The 18,787-nt window shown below is 36.6% G+C and overlaps 2 protein-coding genes across 3 annotated transcripts in view; one reads left to right on the forward strand and one right to left on the reverse strand.

Annotated features, from left to right (window-relative positions):
• The first annotated feature begins 2,352 nt into the window (after positions 1-2,352).
• LOC106301526 (pentatricopeptide repeat-containing protein At3g49740) lies at positions 2,353-4,726 on the forward strand. Its single transcript, XM_013737945.1, has one exon. It carries the CDS (start codon positions 2,418-2,420, stop codon positions 4,599-4,601), a length of 2,184 nt encoding a protein of 727 aa, XP_013593399.1. The 5' UTR covers positions 2,353-2,417; the 3' UTR covers positions 4,602-4,726.
• Positions 4,727-9,960: 5,234 nt separating this feature from the next.
• Positions 9,961-18,787, reverse strand: part of LOC106306150 (protein PHLOEM PROTEIN 2-LIKE A10) — a 21,365-nt gene continuing 12,538 nt past the window's right edge. Inside the window, exons 2-3 of one of the 2 annotated variants that reach the window (XM_013742639.1) lie at positions 13,872-13,879; positions 9,961-11,254 (exon numbers count right to left, since the gene is read on the reverse strand). In XM_013742639.1, coding sequence (XP_013598093.1) covers positions 10,135-11,254; positions 13,872-13,879 — 1,128 coding nt within the window. In that variant the 3' untranslated portion in view covers positions 9,961-10,134. Of the gene's footprint in view, positions 11,454-13,871; positions 13,880-18,787 lie in introns of those variants that run through there. The other variant, XM_013742640.1, reaches the window with a different exon arrangement.

Here is an 18,787-nt window from a genome sequence, read left to right on the forward strand (position 1 = left end):
ATTTTGTTCTTCTATATGTATATAGAAAATAAAACTAACAATAAAAGAAAAGAATATGATTTTTTTTCATTGTCATCAAAACCAAAAAAACCACCTACGATAAATTTACTAGGTTTGTATATAATAATTTTAAATTATTGAATTTATATTTTTATTGTAATATTTAATTTTACGTTTGAAAAATTTGATAATTTGGTGATCAAATGATGAATTGATTTATGTCTTATAAATTGATTTTTGTTAATCGAACTATAACCTAAGAAAAAGCAACTCAACTGAGCTAAACTGGACACAAATCAAACCAAGCTCAAAATGAACAGAACACAAACTGAACCAAACCCAATCCAAAACCGAATTAATTTCGGTTGACTATAATTAAAATGAACAGAAGAAATAAACGAGTGTTATTAAAATTAGAGCAAGTTGAATAATATTACACAGGCACACGAGATAATAAATACGGTAGAAATGAATAGTAATCCAATTAAAAATGAGTTTGTTTATAAAACGCGTTTACTGTCACCGCCCATACCTGACAATGCATTACCGACCATGACTATACAAAACCTGATATAAGATCGACTGTCATATGATGTGTTGGGGCTTTCCCCTCCTATTTTGCGAGTTATCTGAAAACAAAGTCGTTTTAAATTTTTTAATTATCACATTTCTACAGAATATATTAGTAAAAATATAGGGTACAGCTAAATATGTAAAAATGACAAATTATGACAAATATGCTAACCAGGTTCTAAGAATTTGAATCTGCCTGTAATCACAAATATGCAAATGTAATTATTTGTATCTAATTTTTAATTTATATATATATATATATATATATATATAATACGTATCTAAATTAGTTGCTGGAAACAGATATCAACAAGATCAAGCTGGATATTTTGAAATATTAGCTACCCTAAATAATAGACAAGCCGAAGAAAACGTAAACCATAATTACCGACAGAAAATGAATTTGCTCAACACAATAACATGGAATGTATAAGGATAGACCATTTATCAAACTAAATATATATATTATTTACAAGCAAGATAAAGATCTTGTAACCACTATGTATAGCCGATGATATGCAGGGATGATTGTTCGTTTGTAAGTTTGATTCGTCAAATAACTAGATGATCTCGAATATTCTCTATTTGTTGTTCAAGATAAAAGAACAAAACAATTTGAAGAACGAAAAGAGTTGTTACTGTTATAATAATCTCACACCCATCTCTTCTAGTTCTCTAGAGTTAAATACACACAGACAAACTCTTCTTTATTTTTATTCTTGCAAAAAATGAGAATTATAAATCTATATCGCATGACCACACAACTGGATATATCATTTTGGAACCTGAGAAGCTTAGCAGTTAGCACATTTTCAAACTTGTTTATTTTTGGGAATGTATAAAAAGGAATATATAGCTTGGAAATAATTATCAGATTTATATTATTTTTGGGTTGTTTTAAACAGGTAAATTACTTATCAGCTTAAATAATTATTAATTTATTGTAAATTATAAAAAAAAATTATTAAAACAATATTTAACAAACATTTTAATTAATTTACGCCAGACATGATTGATCATGAATTTATTATATGCTACCAACAATATTGGGTTTGGTCAGAGCTGCTTGTTAGCAACAAGCAGACGAACATGCATATATTGAATCTTTCAAGGCCTTATTTAATCATAATCCACTCGATCTGGAGAATTATATGAGCCCAAAATAGATCTAACTGGCTTTTAATAAAAAAAACAAGACGAACTTAAACATTAACTTGTTTAGTTGACTTCTCTTCAGAGTAAAGACAACTGCGTGGAACAGAGAGAGAGAGAGAGAGAGTTTGCTTTTGTTGTAGCAAAGGATGATTAAAAGGTTCATCGTGGGCATTGTCTCGCAATGCGATCAAGTTTATGTCTGCGGTTGTAAGTAGAGAGATCACTGTAAGGGATTACCTTAAAGTTCATGTGGAGATTACTGGTGATAGTGATGATTTGAACTCGAACAGGAAAAATTGTGTTGATATGTATACAACAATGAAGGACAAAAACTGACTTGTTACAATAATACAAGGAGAATATATCTATCGCTTACGCTATGTTTTGTTTGTTCGTTCTTGTTTTGAGAGCGGCTCTACGCGTGAGAATGTGCTTGTTTTTCTATCTATCGCTCACCGCAACGAATACGACGTCGTATGGGCGGCCAAACTTTAGTATGGTTTGGTTCAGGTTATTTAACTTTTCCGTTTTGGTTTGGTTCGGTTCGGTCTCCGGTTCAATTACAAATTCAGTCTCTAGTATTGGTCCTCCTCCTCTGTGTCTCACTAAAACGACCCCGTTTGCGTCTTCTTCCTTTCCTCCTCCTTTACTTTTGAATAATCACAGACCAACTCTCCGACTAACAACAGATGAGAAAAGCTCTGTGTCTTACAGAGAGCTTGTCATCAGTATCCGAAACCTCAACAACCTTGCTCAATCTCAACCGCCGACTAACCGCCCTCACTCGCTCCGGCTCCAACACAAACGCTCTCAACCTCTTCGCCGATATCCACCGTTCCACAACTCCTAAACCCGATCAGTACACCCTCTCCTCCGCCATCACCGCCGCTTCCCACCTCCGCGACGCCGCCACCGTCCTCGGCGCGCAATTACACTCCTACGCCATCCGCTCGGGTCTGTTCCGTCACTCTCACGTCTCCAACACGCTCCTCTCGCTCTACGCGAGATCCGGGAACTTACCCTCGCTAAAGAAGAGCTTCCTAGAGATCGAAGAGCCTGACGTTTACTCTTGGACGACGCTTCTGAGCGCAAGCTTCAAGCTCGGCGAAATCGACTATGCCTTCGAGGTGTTCGACGAAATGCCTGAGAGAGACGACGCTGCGGTTTGGAACGCGATGATTACTGGCTGCAAGGAGAGTGGTTACCACGGGACGAGCATCGAGCTCTTTCGAGAGATGCACGAGCTCGGTGTTGGGCACGATAAGTTCGGATTCGCTACTGTTTTGAGCGTGTGTTGTTTGCGTTTCGGTAAGCAGGTGCATTCTCTGGTCGTAAAGGCTGGATTTTTAGTTGCTTCTTCTGTTGTGAATGCCGTTATAACTATGTATTTCAATGGCCGAGTGTTTTGTGATGCTTGTTTGGTGTTTGAAGAAGCTGGTGGTGTTCGTGATCAGGTTACTTTTAATGTTGTTATTGATGGTTTGGCGTGTTTGAAAAGAGGAGAGTCTTTGTTGCTTTTTAGAGAAATGTTGGAAGCTGGTCTTAGACCGACTGATTTGACTTTTGTGAGTGTTATGAGTTCGTGCTCGTGTGCGGGTATGGGACACCAAGTGCATGGGCTAGCCGTCAAGACAGGGTATGAAGATTATACTCTGGTAAGCAATTCGACGATGTCAATGTACTCTTCTTTTGAGGATCTTGTGGCGGCGAGAAAGGTCTTCGAGTGGTTGGAAGAGAAAGATTTGGTTACTTGGAACACAATGATCTCAGGGTATAACCAAGCGAGATTGGGTGAGTCTGCGATGTTGGTGTACAAGGGGATGCATAGAGTAGGGGTTAAACCGGATGAGTTTACTTTCGGAAGTCTTTTAGCAAGCTCTCTAGATTTATATGCTTTGGAGATGGTTCAAGCGTGTGTGATCAAATGTGGTCTAAGTTCAAAGATGGAAGTCTCCAACGCGTTGATCTCTGCCTACTCTAAGCACGGAGAGATAGCAAAAGCGGATCTAATATTCGAAGGAGCTTTAAAGAAGAATCTAGTCTCATGGAACGCCATAATCTCAGGGTGTTACCAGAACGGGTTTCCCTTTGAAGGTTTGAAAAGATTCTCTAGCTTGCTTGAAACAGAGGTCGTAATCTTACCTGATGCGTATACTCTCAGCACTCTCTTGAGCATTTGTGTAAACATTTCGTCCTTGATTCTCGGGAAGCAGGCTCACGGTTACGTCATCAGACACGGACTATTCAAGGAGACGTTGATAGGCAACGCCCTTGTAAACATGTACTCTCAATGCGGGACTGTAGACAAGTCACTTCAAGTGTTCAACCAGATGTCTGAAAAGGACGTTGTGTCATGGAACTCTCTGATCTCTGCGTACGCGAGGCACGGGGAAGGAGGGAGCGCGGTTATGAACTACAGGACGATGCGAGAGGATGGAAAAGTGGATCCCGATGCAGCCACGTTCACAGCGGTTCTCTCTGCTTGTAGCCACTCTGGTATGGTCAAAGAGGGGCTTGAGATCTTTGACTCGATTGTGAAACCGAGCGTGGATCATTTTTCGTGCTTGGTGGACCTTCTCGGTCGAGCGGGTTACCTGGATGAAGCGGAAAGGTTGGTGAAGATGAGCGGGTGTGGGGTAGATGCGTTGTGGGGTTTGTTTAGTGCTTGTGCTGCTCATGGAGATTTGAAGCTGGGGAAGATGGTTGCTAGGTTGATAATGGAACAAGAGAAGGATGATCCTTCCTCGGTTTATGTTCAGCTGTCGAATATTTACGCAGGGGCGGGTTTGTGGAAAGAAGCTGAAGAGACTAGAGAAGCCATGAATATGATTGGAGCTATGAAGCAACGAGGTTGCAGCTGGATGAGATTGTGATTTTGGTTTATAGTACAAATAGTATGTATTTACTCATGGAGTATGTATTAAATGTAAATAAGAACATGCATGCTCTTGTAACATTTATTTCACACTATAACAAGCATGCCTCCTCTTTGATTCTTTTTTACATGCTTTTATCATGTCTCAACTGGAACCTCCTTCGAAACGTAACAAGATCGTGTGATGTGATAGATCCGTATATATAAAGATTGCAAATCTATCAAACTTTTCTGTTTTTTTTTTTTTCAAAATCTTGTTATCGTTTCTAAATCAAATTCTCGAAATTTACGTAGAATTTAAAGTCATGTTTTCTCAGGAAAACAAATTGGTTTCGTCAGGTTCATCATCACTATCTAGGTTAGAGACAGACATGACCTCAAATAACGAAGATAAAACGGTGGTACCAGCATTGCAGCCTTTGCCACCACCATATCCGTCACCAAAACGGTTGGTTAAATCTTCCTCGTTAATGAAATATTCTTGTATATTGAAATGGAAAAAGGCAGGAAAGAAACGAGAAGAGAAAGATGATGATCCTTTTCTTATCGCTATGAGAAAGTGTACAACTGATGTAGACACTGAAGATGACGACAAGGTTGTTGTCTCAAAAGGAAAGAATAGTCTTAAGTCTCTAGTTTCTTGCAAAGCTCCTTGTGTTAGAGAATAACTTCATAGTATATATATTCTCTTCTATCTTTTTTATGTGTTTTATATGTGAATATTATACACCATGCATTAGTAACACAATTTATCATGAACATACAAAAAGGTCGTCGATTTTCTGAGCTTTCTAGTTCTTGATTTCCATCTTTCGACAAATTACAAGTTCATGTAAAGGTTCCAACATTTCTCTTAGTCTAGTAAAATATCTCGAGCTGTCTAAGGATCAAAATTAGATTTTTGTTTACACTTTCTTTTTATCTTTATTTTGTGTCTCCAAAGCAAAAAGACCAAAGAGGCGGCCAATATACAAAAGAAAAATGATCAAATTAGAAAAGACGAAATGAGTGGCAATGATATATATAATCTTGCACCAGGATGTTGATGCAAGACATGTTGATGCAAGACTTGAAGATGGTTGGATCTCGATACATAAACTCAAATCTTTAGCATTATTTGTTTCTTAACTTCGTAAGTGAAAAAGTGGAGTTAGTTATAGAAATGGATCTTCTTTTTCTTTCATTTTTTTTGTAAACGTTGAAATAGATGTGATTATGCGCTACAACATTGCCTTTAATACTAGTTTTTGGCGTTGGGATTCTCTGAAATACATATTGACATGTATTTTTTTTTTTGCTAAATTGACATGTTTGCATTACACATTAGATGTTGCAATTTGAAGCTTTTATTTAATAACTTGGGGTATCCGAACCTGAAAGTCCAACTAACTTAGGCGATATACAAGCCCCGTTATTTTACGTGGAAGTTAGATATACATTGTCACATAAATGGATATATCTAAATGATAAGTTTCAAATCCGGGACGCTTTAGCACCTTTCAAAAGATGTAGTACTACTTGACCACACCGTGTGGTTAATTTTGAGGCCTTTTAGCTAAAGTATATCAAGTATAAACATAAGTTGGGTAGATCAGATCAAATCAGGACAACAGAGTGACCAAATTTGTTTTCTCTGGATAACAAGAACCTTTCTTTGACCTTTCCGCATAAAAGAACATACTTAGGCCATCATTATCGCGGTATTCAAGGGGGTCTCTTAAGGTTTTTGTTGTTTAAAAATAAATGAAAAACACACAATTAAGATAGAACCGTGTCTTAATTTGGGTAAGCAAGAAGCGTATCTACGTGGACACGTGTCGGTGTTCGACAGGAAAGAGGGTTCTGGTGAGAATCGCTCCGATGTCGACCGAGCCGTGGAGAGGAGGAATCTCGTTTAAGCTGAACCGTACGGTGGTACTGAGATGCTTGTTACGAAATTGAAGGCTTCCTCCAGCTACGTGGCGGGAAGAGGGTTTTAGCAAGGGTGAGCCGAAGAAGGAAGATGGAGACGAGATTAGAACTCTCGCCATTTGGAGGTTCCTTGAGCGAGAGGATGAGAGGAGAAGAAGAAGATAAATTTTTTTTTATTTTTTTTTTGTGTTTTTATTTGAAACAATTACACTAAGAGGCAGTTTTATGTTTTTATTAACACAATAGGTTAGTTTTGCTCTATTAAGACACTTTTCTCTAACATTTTTCCTGATTTCTAATTAATTCAGTTACTCTCTAGTTAAATCATAACCAATATTACTTTTTTCTTTCTCATATCTTATTTTTTAATAACTAGATCTAAAAAAAATAACCATGCCTCCTTCCTTGTGCTTGTCTCCATCGTGCTCTACAACTCCAAGCATCATCCTCAGCTAATCTCCGGCTCATCTGTTGCTCAACGATGTTTATCATCTGCCGCATTTCCATCGATCTCGTCGCATTCTCCACTTGTCAACTCGCCTGAAACCCTCCCAAGTCGAAGCTCTCCTCTTCCACGATTGAAACCATGAATTAGGATTGAAATGTAAAGCCATGAATTAGGATTGAAATCTATCAGATCTGGACAAAATACATAAAAAAAATTAGTGAAGAATGTAAAGAATCGTGAAAAATAGGTGAAAGAGGCGGAAATTAGGGTTTCTGGTCGACAGTGACCAAGAAAGAAGACGAGCGTATTTTCGTAAATTTCCATCATTAATCAAAATATCAAAATAAAAAGTTTGTGTGTACATTACTTTCAAACTGTATATGTGTACACCTAATTTTGTATTATACATCAAAGTGATTGTGTACACATATTTGCTTCTTGTAGGTTTTCTACCTAAATAATTAAGCATATGCGACTTCGTGAACTCACGATAATGTTAACACAATGTACATGTGATTTATTCATTCTTCCCACGTACACGCATGGTCGGGGCATCTTTGAAATTTGACTGAAACCAAAGTCATTGAAATGCATCTTTTTAGCAACCATACTCAAAATCATCAAAATTATTACATATTTTAGCAATGTACAAATGAACAGGTGTACATGTGATTTTTTGTATTATATTGTACACGTGGACAATAAAATGTATTTGTACACGTTGATGATATTTGACACACTGAGTACCTTTCAAGTATCATTCTCATAACTAAATTAATATCAATGTCGTTTGTACATTACATTTAAGCTATACATATGTACACCTAATTAAACCATCGTTGAGCAACATTGAAACTCGCTCGTACATGTCCTGTGTACATTACATTTAAGTTATACACAAATGTCGTGTGTACATGTCGCTCGTACATGTCATGTGTACATTGAAACTCGCTCGTACACAAATGTCGTGTGTACATTACATTTAAGCTATACATGTGTACACATGTACACGCTTGTTTGCATGCAATTGTGGTGCAGTTTGTTTATATCTAAAAGAACATATATAGTGTACACATGTACACTTTGAAGTTGATGTACATATGTACACTATGATATATATGTATGTGTACAATATGAACACTTAAATGTTACTATTGCATCTTAGTTAATCAGGTTAAATTATTTAAGTAGCATTTAATTGTTAATAGAAAATTGTATTTGCATACATAATTGCATAACTATGGTCTGGAATGCATTCATGTGTAAATAAATTGTGGATAATAAATTGCGTGTACATATGATTATATACATATATCACAACAACAATGTACACAATAAATGACTTATATACTCCAATGTTATGATTTTAATGATATTTAATATTTTAATGATATTTAGCATCTCAATGAGCTTATTTTAATAATTTAAAGATGCATTTAAATATATATATATATATATAGTTATTTGTGTGCTCATTTACATAGAACATAGGCTAAAGTGCATATTTAAAATTTGGGTCCAAATGAAAAATGTTTATTTGCAAGTCAGAAACATATGGGGCATAAACACAATTAAACAATACGACAAGGACTAATGATGCAAAAAAAATATTTGCTTGGTCTATATTGCACATTTTAAAGTTTCGGGGAAAATTCATGAAGAAACTTGAAATGATTAAAACTTTGAGATAAATTGGAGAATAAGAAAGAATGGGAGGACCATAGTTGCAAATAATCAAAAGTTAACCATTGTTGCTCCTATCAAGCTTTCTCTTTGATCTGCAACTGAAGCCATGACGATTCCGATGGCCACAACTCCTGTCCCGAACATGAAGACCACGACGAGAAGGAGACGACTTGACCTTGAAGCGGATTACGGTAGAACTCTGCCAGAATTTTGCTCACGGTTTGAGGTTACGGACAATGGAGCTCTCCGGCTTCTCCATCACGTTTCTCTCCGGAGTCTCCGGTGCTCCGCGACTGAAACCATGGCGATTCTAGCCGCCACAATTCTGGTCCCAAGCACGACGACCACGGCGGAATGGAACTCGCTATTTGAGGTCCGTCACGTTTTTTTCAGATGCTCCGTCACCTACATATAATATATTTGCCTATAAGTCAAAATAAATTAAATTGTTACCGTTTAAAAAAATATATATCTGATTCATGTAAGCTTTTGAAATTCAAACACAAAAAAATTGTAGAAGGTAACTAAATCAGCAACTAGGTTTCCTTATAGTTAGGGTTAGTGAGTAATTAGCCACCAAAAACTGTCTTCGTATACAAACTGCTCTATTGTGTAATAAAAACTTGAAAACTGCTTTTTTAAGTGTTAATAACTCTTTTTATTTTTCTTTTTGTTTAATTTATGGATTTAAATAAAAATGGAAAGGCGAAGCTGGTGATCGGGTGTGAGCTTTTTTTTCTTCATATGGTGGAGATTACCTCCAATCACAAGAGATCACGTGGCCATGTATCTAACGTGTGATATGAGTGTTGTTCGCTATACCGATTTGTCACTTGTCGATTTCACGTATTCTACGAATATCCCTACAAATATCACTAATATGATGGGTGTTCGAACAAGAATTCGTGATAGATAAATGCATCAACAGCTGAAAGATGATTTGGTTGAATATATTTGGGAAAAAATTAGACGTGATGAAGACAACAACCGATCTCCTATACTTCTTTCAAATAATTTGCGTTTATTGTAGTAATCTTTGATTTCATGTTTTTATTTAAAAGTCTATGTTTAAATTGTTATCTTTTATTATGTTTTATGTAATAATTTTTTTTATTTTAATAAAAAAAATGTTTGATATTATTTTATTTTTAAAAACCCCAAAATAAAAAACTTGCAATAAAGACATAAAAAGCTCAAATTTCTTAATCAAGTCTCTTAATCAACTTTATTCCTTAAATTGCTATGGTTCTTGTCTTATCCACGTCAACTATATCCATATCATATTTATCCACAAAAACCAACACAAAACGTGTAACAAACAATGTCCCAAGCCTATCATTATCCAAATATCCAAATCCAGAAAAAAACAAACAAATCGTTTTCTTCTCCAATTAAAGAAAAAAGAAGCAATTTTACATCGAATTTGATTGAATCCAAGAATTACAGAACAAGAAAAAAAGAAACTGTGTTTTGTCTTCAAGCCTGATCAGTTTCTTGGAGTCAGTATCCAAGGAGCTTCAACAATCTGTAAACACATAGACAAACATAAACTATGTAGAAGAGACGATTTAACTCTCACGAATCTCCTCGTCTCGTTCCCTCTCTCTCTAACTTTCTCCACGTAACTCTCCACTTTACCATTCCCTCTCTCGACCAACACCTCTAACAACGATCTAACCGTCTCAAACGTCACCCTCCCGGTTAAATCCACCACGTATTTCCGGTTACTCGGTACAGACAGCGACGACGAAACCCGATCGATCCACGTAGGCGTCGGTTTAGATCCAACGGTCATCGTTTTAGATAACGACCGGTCCGATCCCGGTTCGGTCGCTTGTCTACTCGACGCTCTCACAAACGTTTCGACCGCGCCGTTACAGACCGTTACCAGCGTTTGCTTAACCTTGTCTCCGTGTTTCGGGTTGGTTATACCGGCGAATAAATCGTCGAACACGTTGACGTCCCTCGTCTCGTCTAAATAAACCGAAACCGCCGTGCTGACGAAACGCTGAACGCAATCGCCGATTAGCTTTCTCCCGTCCTCGGAGCAAACCGCGTCGCGCAGTTTCGAATTAGAGAAGATCGAAGACTCGCCGGAGGAGGAATAGAGCGCGAAGACTAAGTTTCTAGCTAAGCTTCCGACGATCGCCGAAGCGAAACCCGTACCTGGCTTCGTGAACAGCTTATCCATAACCCGGTCTGTAAAACCCGACCCGGAATCGTCGTTACGGGATCCTCTGAGCAGTCCGACGGTGACTGCTTGAGTGAGTCCGATCACAGACGAATTGAGCTCGTCGGATTTCGCGAGTTTGGAGATCTGCTTGAAGCTGTTCGGGATTTGGTCGGAATCGGATCTGAGAAACTCCGTGAGATCCTTGGCGATTACGCTAACGGCTTCGGCGGAATGAGAGGCTGCTTCGACGAGATTGAGGAGGAGAGCGAAGAGCTTAGAGATTCGCTTCCTTTTCTGGGAATGATAAACCTTAAAGGCGCCATAGCCAGTGGCTGTGAGTAGAATCCACTTCTTGTTCCTCAGAACGAAATTAAAACCTTTTTTGCTTAACGCTAAATCCATATAACTATTACAGAACCACAGAAGAAGAAGAGAGAGAGAGAGACTGAATTTTAAGACATATCTTAAACTCTTTTGTTGCTGTCGGGAGCTTTTAACACCTCTCTCACTTTCATGGAAAAATCAGTGAAAGAAAATTATTTTAAAACAGTGCAAGAGTATTAAAGAAGGAAGTGGGAATATCAAGATTCTCAAGAGTATGAGAGAAAAAAAAAAAAAAGAAGAAAAAGAATATTTCGGAATTGGATAAGAATTCAAATAATGACGTCAAAGCCAATAACGGAATTGTAATAAGAGAGAAAGAGTTTTGTGTATCCCCTATATATTATTTGATAAGTATTACAATTTTTTTTTGTAGCCACATGTCATCACTAAAATGATTTTTAGAATTATTAAAAAAATATGTTGGTCCATCTAATTATATAATAAACTTTTTATTAAACTAACAATAAATTCATCATTATTGTACTTTATTATTTTCTTAAATAAAATTTACGGAATTACCTAATGTGGCTAAAATATATATGACAATTAATTATTTTGAATAATAAAAATTTGATAAAAATAATGTATTTTCTATCATATTTGTTTAATTTTAAACAATTAAATAAATTAAACAACACGATAACCATATAATAAAAATTTATATTTTTATGTATATGTTATATTTTGAATTTCAACAAACGGCTATAAATTACTAAATTGTAAAAAATCTCACATTCAAATTTTATGATCCATAGTTTAAAATTTTTGTTATGACAAAATACAAATGATTACAAAAATTATATAAGTAAAAAGTCTAATTTAATTAATTATTAAGATTAATATATATATCGTTTTAAATTAAACTATAAACCATATAAAATACAATAATTTAGTATCAAAATTTACTTTGAACAATTTTTTTGATCGTTGATAACTTTTTTTTTAAATTATAAATTACTAAGGGTATGAATGGTGACCAGGGAACAGTGAGGAATAATGCATTCTCTAACGTTCCTAAAAAATATCACCATTCACAAAGAATAAATTTTTCTATTCCCTAACGTTCCTAAAAAATATCACCATTCATAAGGAATAAATTTTTCTTCTCATTCTCTACCATTCTTTTTTTTGTAGAGAAATAAAGAACAAAAGTATTTCCTGTTAAATTTGAGAAAGAACAACCATTCCTTTTCATTTCTGTAATTTTATTCCTTTACGTTCCTTTTCTATTTGTTCTTTTTTGTTCCAGAATGGTCACCAGTCAAACCCTAAAACTATTAATCCCACAATGAAAGTTTTGTTATCAGTAATTTAAATTTTTTTCTATAAAAGATACAAATGATAAAAAAAAATTATATGAGTAGAAATCATCATTTAATAGACATTAGTATTAAAAAATATACTAAAATATATTATCTATGTTAGTATCATTTAAATTTAATAACATATCCTATCAAATATAAAAAAAATATTTTTTGGATTAATAAAATTGATTTATATGTTCGCGCTAATTTAATTATATATTTAATAGTTACTGTCTTTTAATTATTTAATATATATTTATTATTTCATAATATTTAAAAATATTTAATATATAAAATAATTTATATATATAATGTTGATCCCGTGCCTAGTTATTATTATTGTGGTGCAGATAACTGATCTACCAAGTAGATACGATGGAGACAAAGGTGTGCAAGTGTGTGTGTGTGTGTCAGTGTGTGTATACATGCGTGTAATACAAGACGAATTGATTGGGTTTTACTGGAAGTTTCGAGCATGGGTGATTATGGAATCTGCACCAGTTTCTTCAGAAACCCCAATCCATTGGAATATACAAGTCATTTAAAACCATTATCAAGGAAAGTGGACGATCATGCCTCATCGTGTGAATTTAATAATGATACGAACTGATAAATAATTATATATATCTACTTTTTCTCATTCATTATAATAGATTGAAGCTTATTTTATTAATATATATCGTCTATCCTTTATTAGAAGTATCTTTCAAGTTGAAGCTAATGGATAACAATGGCGGTGCTCTTTTAGTACCAAAGGTCTTTTTTTTTTTTTTCCATCTAGGATTTTATTTATTATATAATTAAACCTTACAAACCTATTACAAGAGGTATTCAAGCTTAGACTAAAAACCTAACACGGCAACAACATTATAAGGCCCAACAACGGCCCATAAACCAAACCACCCACACTAAAGCGGAACGCATCACTTCTTCCACGTGTTCAAATCACGGTAAACGAGATCCACGTGTTTGAAGACCAAACCCCTCGTCTTCACCGACATGCAGATCGTCGCCGATACAGGGAACCACCGGCTCAGCCGGGACCAAACCTCACGATCTTCACGGTGTGCACCATCTTAGCCATATCACCAAACTTCGGAGAGCTTCCATCAACCTATGTTGAGATCTCGTCCAAGCCAAACACCGAAGACCCATCACATGCAACGGAATCACCACCGGCGGAGAGCTTACATCGACCGTTGTCGAGATCTCATCCGCCACCTTAACTCCAGAAAAACCGAAGCTTTCCACCAAACGGAAAACTTTTAGAAAATCGATTGCTTCCTAAAACTAGATACACATAGCCGCCATCTTCACCAAAGGAGAGTGAAACGCGGAGATAAGCCGACCGTCCTTTGCCGGAGAAGAAGGCAAGGACGTCGGAGACAAAAAGCCAGCTGACAACACCGAAAGATATGGTGCGTCGCCGGAGTCAGAAGCCGACTGAATTACCGAGAGGACAAGTGATTCTCCGGACTCAAAAGCCAGTCATAAGATGCTGAAGGAGACACTTATACTGGAACTATTCCCGAACGGCGGGAGTCACCTCACCGGAAGAAAGATCCGGTGAACATCGATGCTTTCTCAATCATCCAACTCTGTAAAAGGTCTGGAAGAGAGAACAGAGAGGAGAGAGAAAGCCCGATTGTTTCGTTTACCTCTTTTAGTACCAAAGGTCTATTAGACTTTTCATATATGTAGGAAGAAGATATCAAAGTTATATTAATACGAAATTCCGGCCAGACACGTGGACGGTGTGAGGTGCTAGCGCTTTCGAAGAGGCGAGTCGTCGCGTCTCTTTGAAGTAGGCCTGGGATTTTTATCCATAACCGAATACCCGAACCGAAACCGATCCGATTTTGACCGGTTCGGATCGGTTACGGTATAGTCTAATTTAACCAATGGATAATATTATAAAAATCCATGGGTTGCGGGTCGGTTCGGGGTTTTATCCGGCCAAAACGGATACCCAATTTAACCCGACTTTAATAACACGACATAGCAGTTAGGCGTGATTACCAGTCTCGATACAATCCCCAATTTCCCAAAAATATGAAATTACGAACCCTACTTTCTCCCTTTTCGATTCGTTTTCTTATAGCATTCGAAAATCGTAAAGGTCTCTTCTCTCTACAAATAAAGCAACCGGTTTTATTAGAAAGCTTCAAAGCTGGATCCATTAGCAAGCAACGATCGTCTTTTCTCTCCACCGTCTGCATCTTCGATAATCCAGTCGGAGGTAAGCAACGGTTTCTTTTTTGATTGTTTGATTCCTTTTTTGCATTATATTGATTATGATTTCTTTTGTGATTGTTTGATTCCTTTTTGCGATTGTTAATTGTTTACTTACGTATGTGTATGCAGATGGGTTCTTCTCCTACCGATCAACAAGCTGAAATGAATCATGTATTAACAGATGAAGAACTATCTGCAGATGAAGAAGTACAAACACCGGGTTCGAGAGATAAAGCTGGAGGTTCTGGTGAAGGGTCAAGAAAAAGGACGAGGTCTGATGTTTGGGAGCATCTCAGCAGGCTACCAAACAACTACGACAGATGTAAATGCCGCTATTGTAGTAAAGAGATGAGTTGTCCAACCAAGTCAGGGACCACCAATCTGAGGAAGCATCTCACTAACTGTAGGTCATTCATGGCTTGGAAGGCTGCAAATAAGTCAAAAACCCAGTCCCGGTTAGCTACAGATGCAGAAGGCAACATGAGTGTTGGTAAGGTGGATGACAGAGTGTTCAAAGATGCTACCAATGAGATGATAGTCTTAGCAGAGTTACCGTTTAACTTTGTGGAAAGCTTGGCGTGGAAACACTTCTGCAACAAAGTGCAGCTACAGCCGCCTGTTTGTAGGAAGACATGTACAACGGAGATTGCGGCAATTTATATGAAGAGGAAAGCAGAAATGAAGAAAGTTCTTGGACAGAACAAGCAAAGACTCTCTCTGACAACAGATATATGGACTGCTCCTTACACTGCGGCTAGTTACATGGTAATTACTGCTCACTTTGTTGATTCAAACTGGAAGCTGAGAAAGATGATCATAGGGTTTAAGAATGTGGATGATCACAAAGGGTCTACAATTGCGAGAGTTCTTGTGGATTGTTTAGCAGAGTGGGATATTAAAAGAGTCTTCTGCATCACAGTTGATAATGCCACAGCTAACACAACATCCATGAAGAAGTTCAAGGAAGAATTTATCAACCAAGGAGAAGATGCACTGGTTTTGAATGGTGAGTTCTTGCACATTAGGTGTGCGACACATATTATTAATCTGATTGTCAAGGAAGGGTTAAATGAGGTGGATGATAGCGTCAATTCCATTCGAAATGGTATTCAGTACGTGAGGTCTTCAACCAACAGACAGAAGTCATTCGAGTTTCGGGTTGATACGGGAAAGATGACCAGAGGAAGCCTTCCATTAGATGTCAAGACAAGATGGAACTCGACGTATCTGATGCTAGACCAAGCAATCAAATTCAGGGCAGCTTTCGAGAAGATGGAGGCTGAGGACAAACCGTACAATGACTACTTCTTGGAGCTTGAAAATGGGAAAAAGAGGATTGGACCGGCTTCCACAAGAGATTGGGAAGAAGCTGAGAGGTTGCTACACTTTCTTATCATCTTTTACAATTCAACTTTGATGCTCTCGGCGACAAAGGGGATTACGTCGCACAAGATCTACAATGAGATTGTCACCATCACGAGTAATATTTGCAAGATAAGCTCTGCACCAGGTGCTGATCACACACTACAGTTGAAGGCTTTGACGATGATGGGGAAACTAAGGAAGTATTGGGATCCATTTACGGAAGTATCTGAGCCTGAGAGTAGTAACTCTAAGAAGTGTAAGATGAATAAGATTTTGATTGTTGCCTCTGTTTTTGACCCTAGGAAGAAGATGAACTTTGCTAACCTCTGCTTTGAGAAGCTCTATGGAAAAGAAAGCATCGAGTATACTCTGCTTTCTGAATCAATTATGGATATCTTGAAGCGCTTATATGATGAGTACAGTGTTGGATACATCACAAGTGGTGGGGGATCAGGTGGTTCACAGTCTCAAGGAGGATCTTCTTCACAGCCGCAGTCGCAATGCAGTGGTGCTGCTGCAGTTCTCCAGAGTCAAATCATAGGCAACGGGATCGGGTATGAAAGAATGGATAATCTGTACGAGGAGCTTGTCGAAGAAACAGGTACACAAGATTCTAGTAATGAGTTAGAAGTGTATTTGAGAGAGAAAGTAGAGGTTACAAAAGGTGGTAATGGACTTGGAACCGAGTATGATGTTTTATCATGGTGGAGAAGAAACAGTGTGAAGTTCCCGATCCTGTCTCAGATAGCTGCTGATATTCTTGCGGTTCAAGCATCATCTGTAGCATCAGAAAGTGCATTTAGCACTAGTGGGAGAGTCTTAGACCCATATAGGAGCTGCTTGACACACTTTATGGTCGAGGTGTTGGTGTGCACGGAACAATGGTTGAAATCCGAGATTCACATAAATGAGAAGGGCATTGTTACAATAGAGCAGATGCTTTCAGATGTGGAGCAACAAGATGATCTTCTCAGAGGTATGATTCACTTCTTTTGAACTCTTTACAATAGATCTTGATGCTTGAAGTTTAGAACACTTATATGTTTTGCTTTCTTTTTCCCTAGAGTTTGAAACTGGATGCAATGTGGAATAAGGAACGGACTGTTGAGTATGGACGAGTGAGAGTGACTGTCTCATTTTCATTTTCAGTTTGATGGTTGCAAGTTGAAACTATGTTTTATTTTCTGTTTTTCATTTTCGGTTTGGTGGTTGAAACTATGTTCTACTTTCTGTTTTTCATTATAAGTTTGTGTTCTTGTTTAATTCTTCAAGTACTTTGTCTTTGACATTTAAGTTAATGAGTTTGGTTCGAAAATCAGGTTTAGTTTGGCATTGTGATATCGGGTACCAAATTGTTTCGGTTTAGATTGCGGGTACTATTTTATCCGAACCGTTAAATAACCAAATTGTTCGGATCGAATATGATTACTTTTATTGAAAAACCGATCCGACCCGAAACCGGTCGGTACCGAACCGAAACCGAACCGTAAGTCTTCCAAGTACCTATTGGATACATATTTTAAATAACCGAAATACCCATACCCGATCGGGTCCTACCCGAAACCGAACCGAATACCCGAATACCCGAAATCCCAGGCCTACTTTGAAGTCAAGAATCTCATTCACCGTTCGTTAACTACCGAACACCATTCCACGTGGCTGGCTACATGTCCTTGGATCATGCGTATTTGTGATAAGTACTCGATTGTCTCCAAAATACTAGGAGTATAGTATAGCTTCGCTTGCAGTCTTTACAAAACTACAGATTAGAGTATGATTATTACAAGATTCTGAATTGGATTCTTAAGAAATTATTAAATCTATTATATTAAAAAAGAATCATTCTGAATAAATCTACTTATACAAGGTTGTTAGACTATTTCACTAGACTATTAATATTTTGGTCTTATCTTAAATTTATACTAACAATATATTACCATATATTTTTTTAACAATGATTTAATCAATATAATAGATGATATAACTAGATTTTCTAAATTTTCTAAGATTTACCTTAAATAAAATATTTTAAATTTTTGTGACATGAATCAAAAAGCCATCCGTGATACTTATATATTTGCCGATCATATCTACAATATAGCCTAAAAGATAATTAGCTATATATTAACTAATAATAAATAATACTCATTTCTTTCATGTAAACAAAACATTGTGAGATTCACGAGTGGACTATTATTATTTAAACACATGACATATAGACTATGCAATCAGAAAATATTTACTTACGGTTTTAACAATTTATGGTTCACGACTTCACATAGTTTTGACTGGTAAAGCTAAAAATACACATATTAGACACATATCAGACCTACTGAATACACAAGTTTAACAATATTGATTTTTTATATTTGTATATAGTCCACGAAGTTTATATTAAAATGATTTACAGTTATATATTTGTCAACCTTAGAGCAGTGTCCCAAAATGTGTATATATGTAGAAGGATAATCCTAAACTCTAAATCCTAAAAATAATAAATACATATACTGGTGTATAAAATATATGGTCAGTAAAATTTTGTCTACCTTAATATATTTACAAAATGGTTCAACTAATTCCCCTTAATAACATGGTTCAAACAATATAGGTTCGTTAATACTTCACATCCACGCAAGGTGCAAAACCGCTATAACAATCACAAATGTTTTCATCTGTTC

The sequence above is a fragment of the Brassica oleracea genome, chromosome C7 (genome assembly GCF_000695525.1).
Source record: "Brassica oleracea var. oleracea cultivar TO1000 chromosome C7, BOL, whole genome shotgun sequence".
NCBI lineage: Eukaryota > Viridiplantae > Streptophyta > Magnoliopsida > Brassicales > Brassicaceae > Brassica > Brassica oleracea.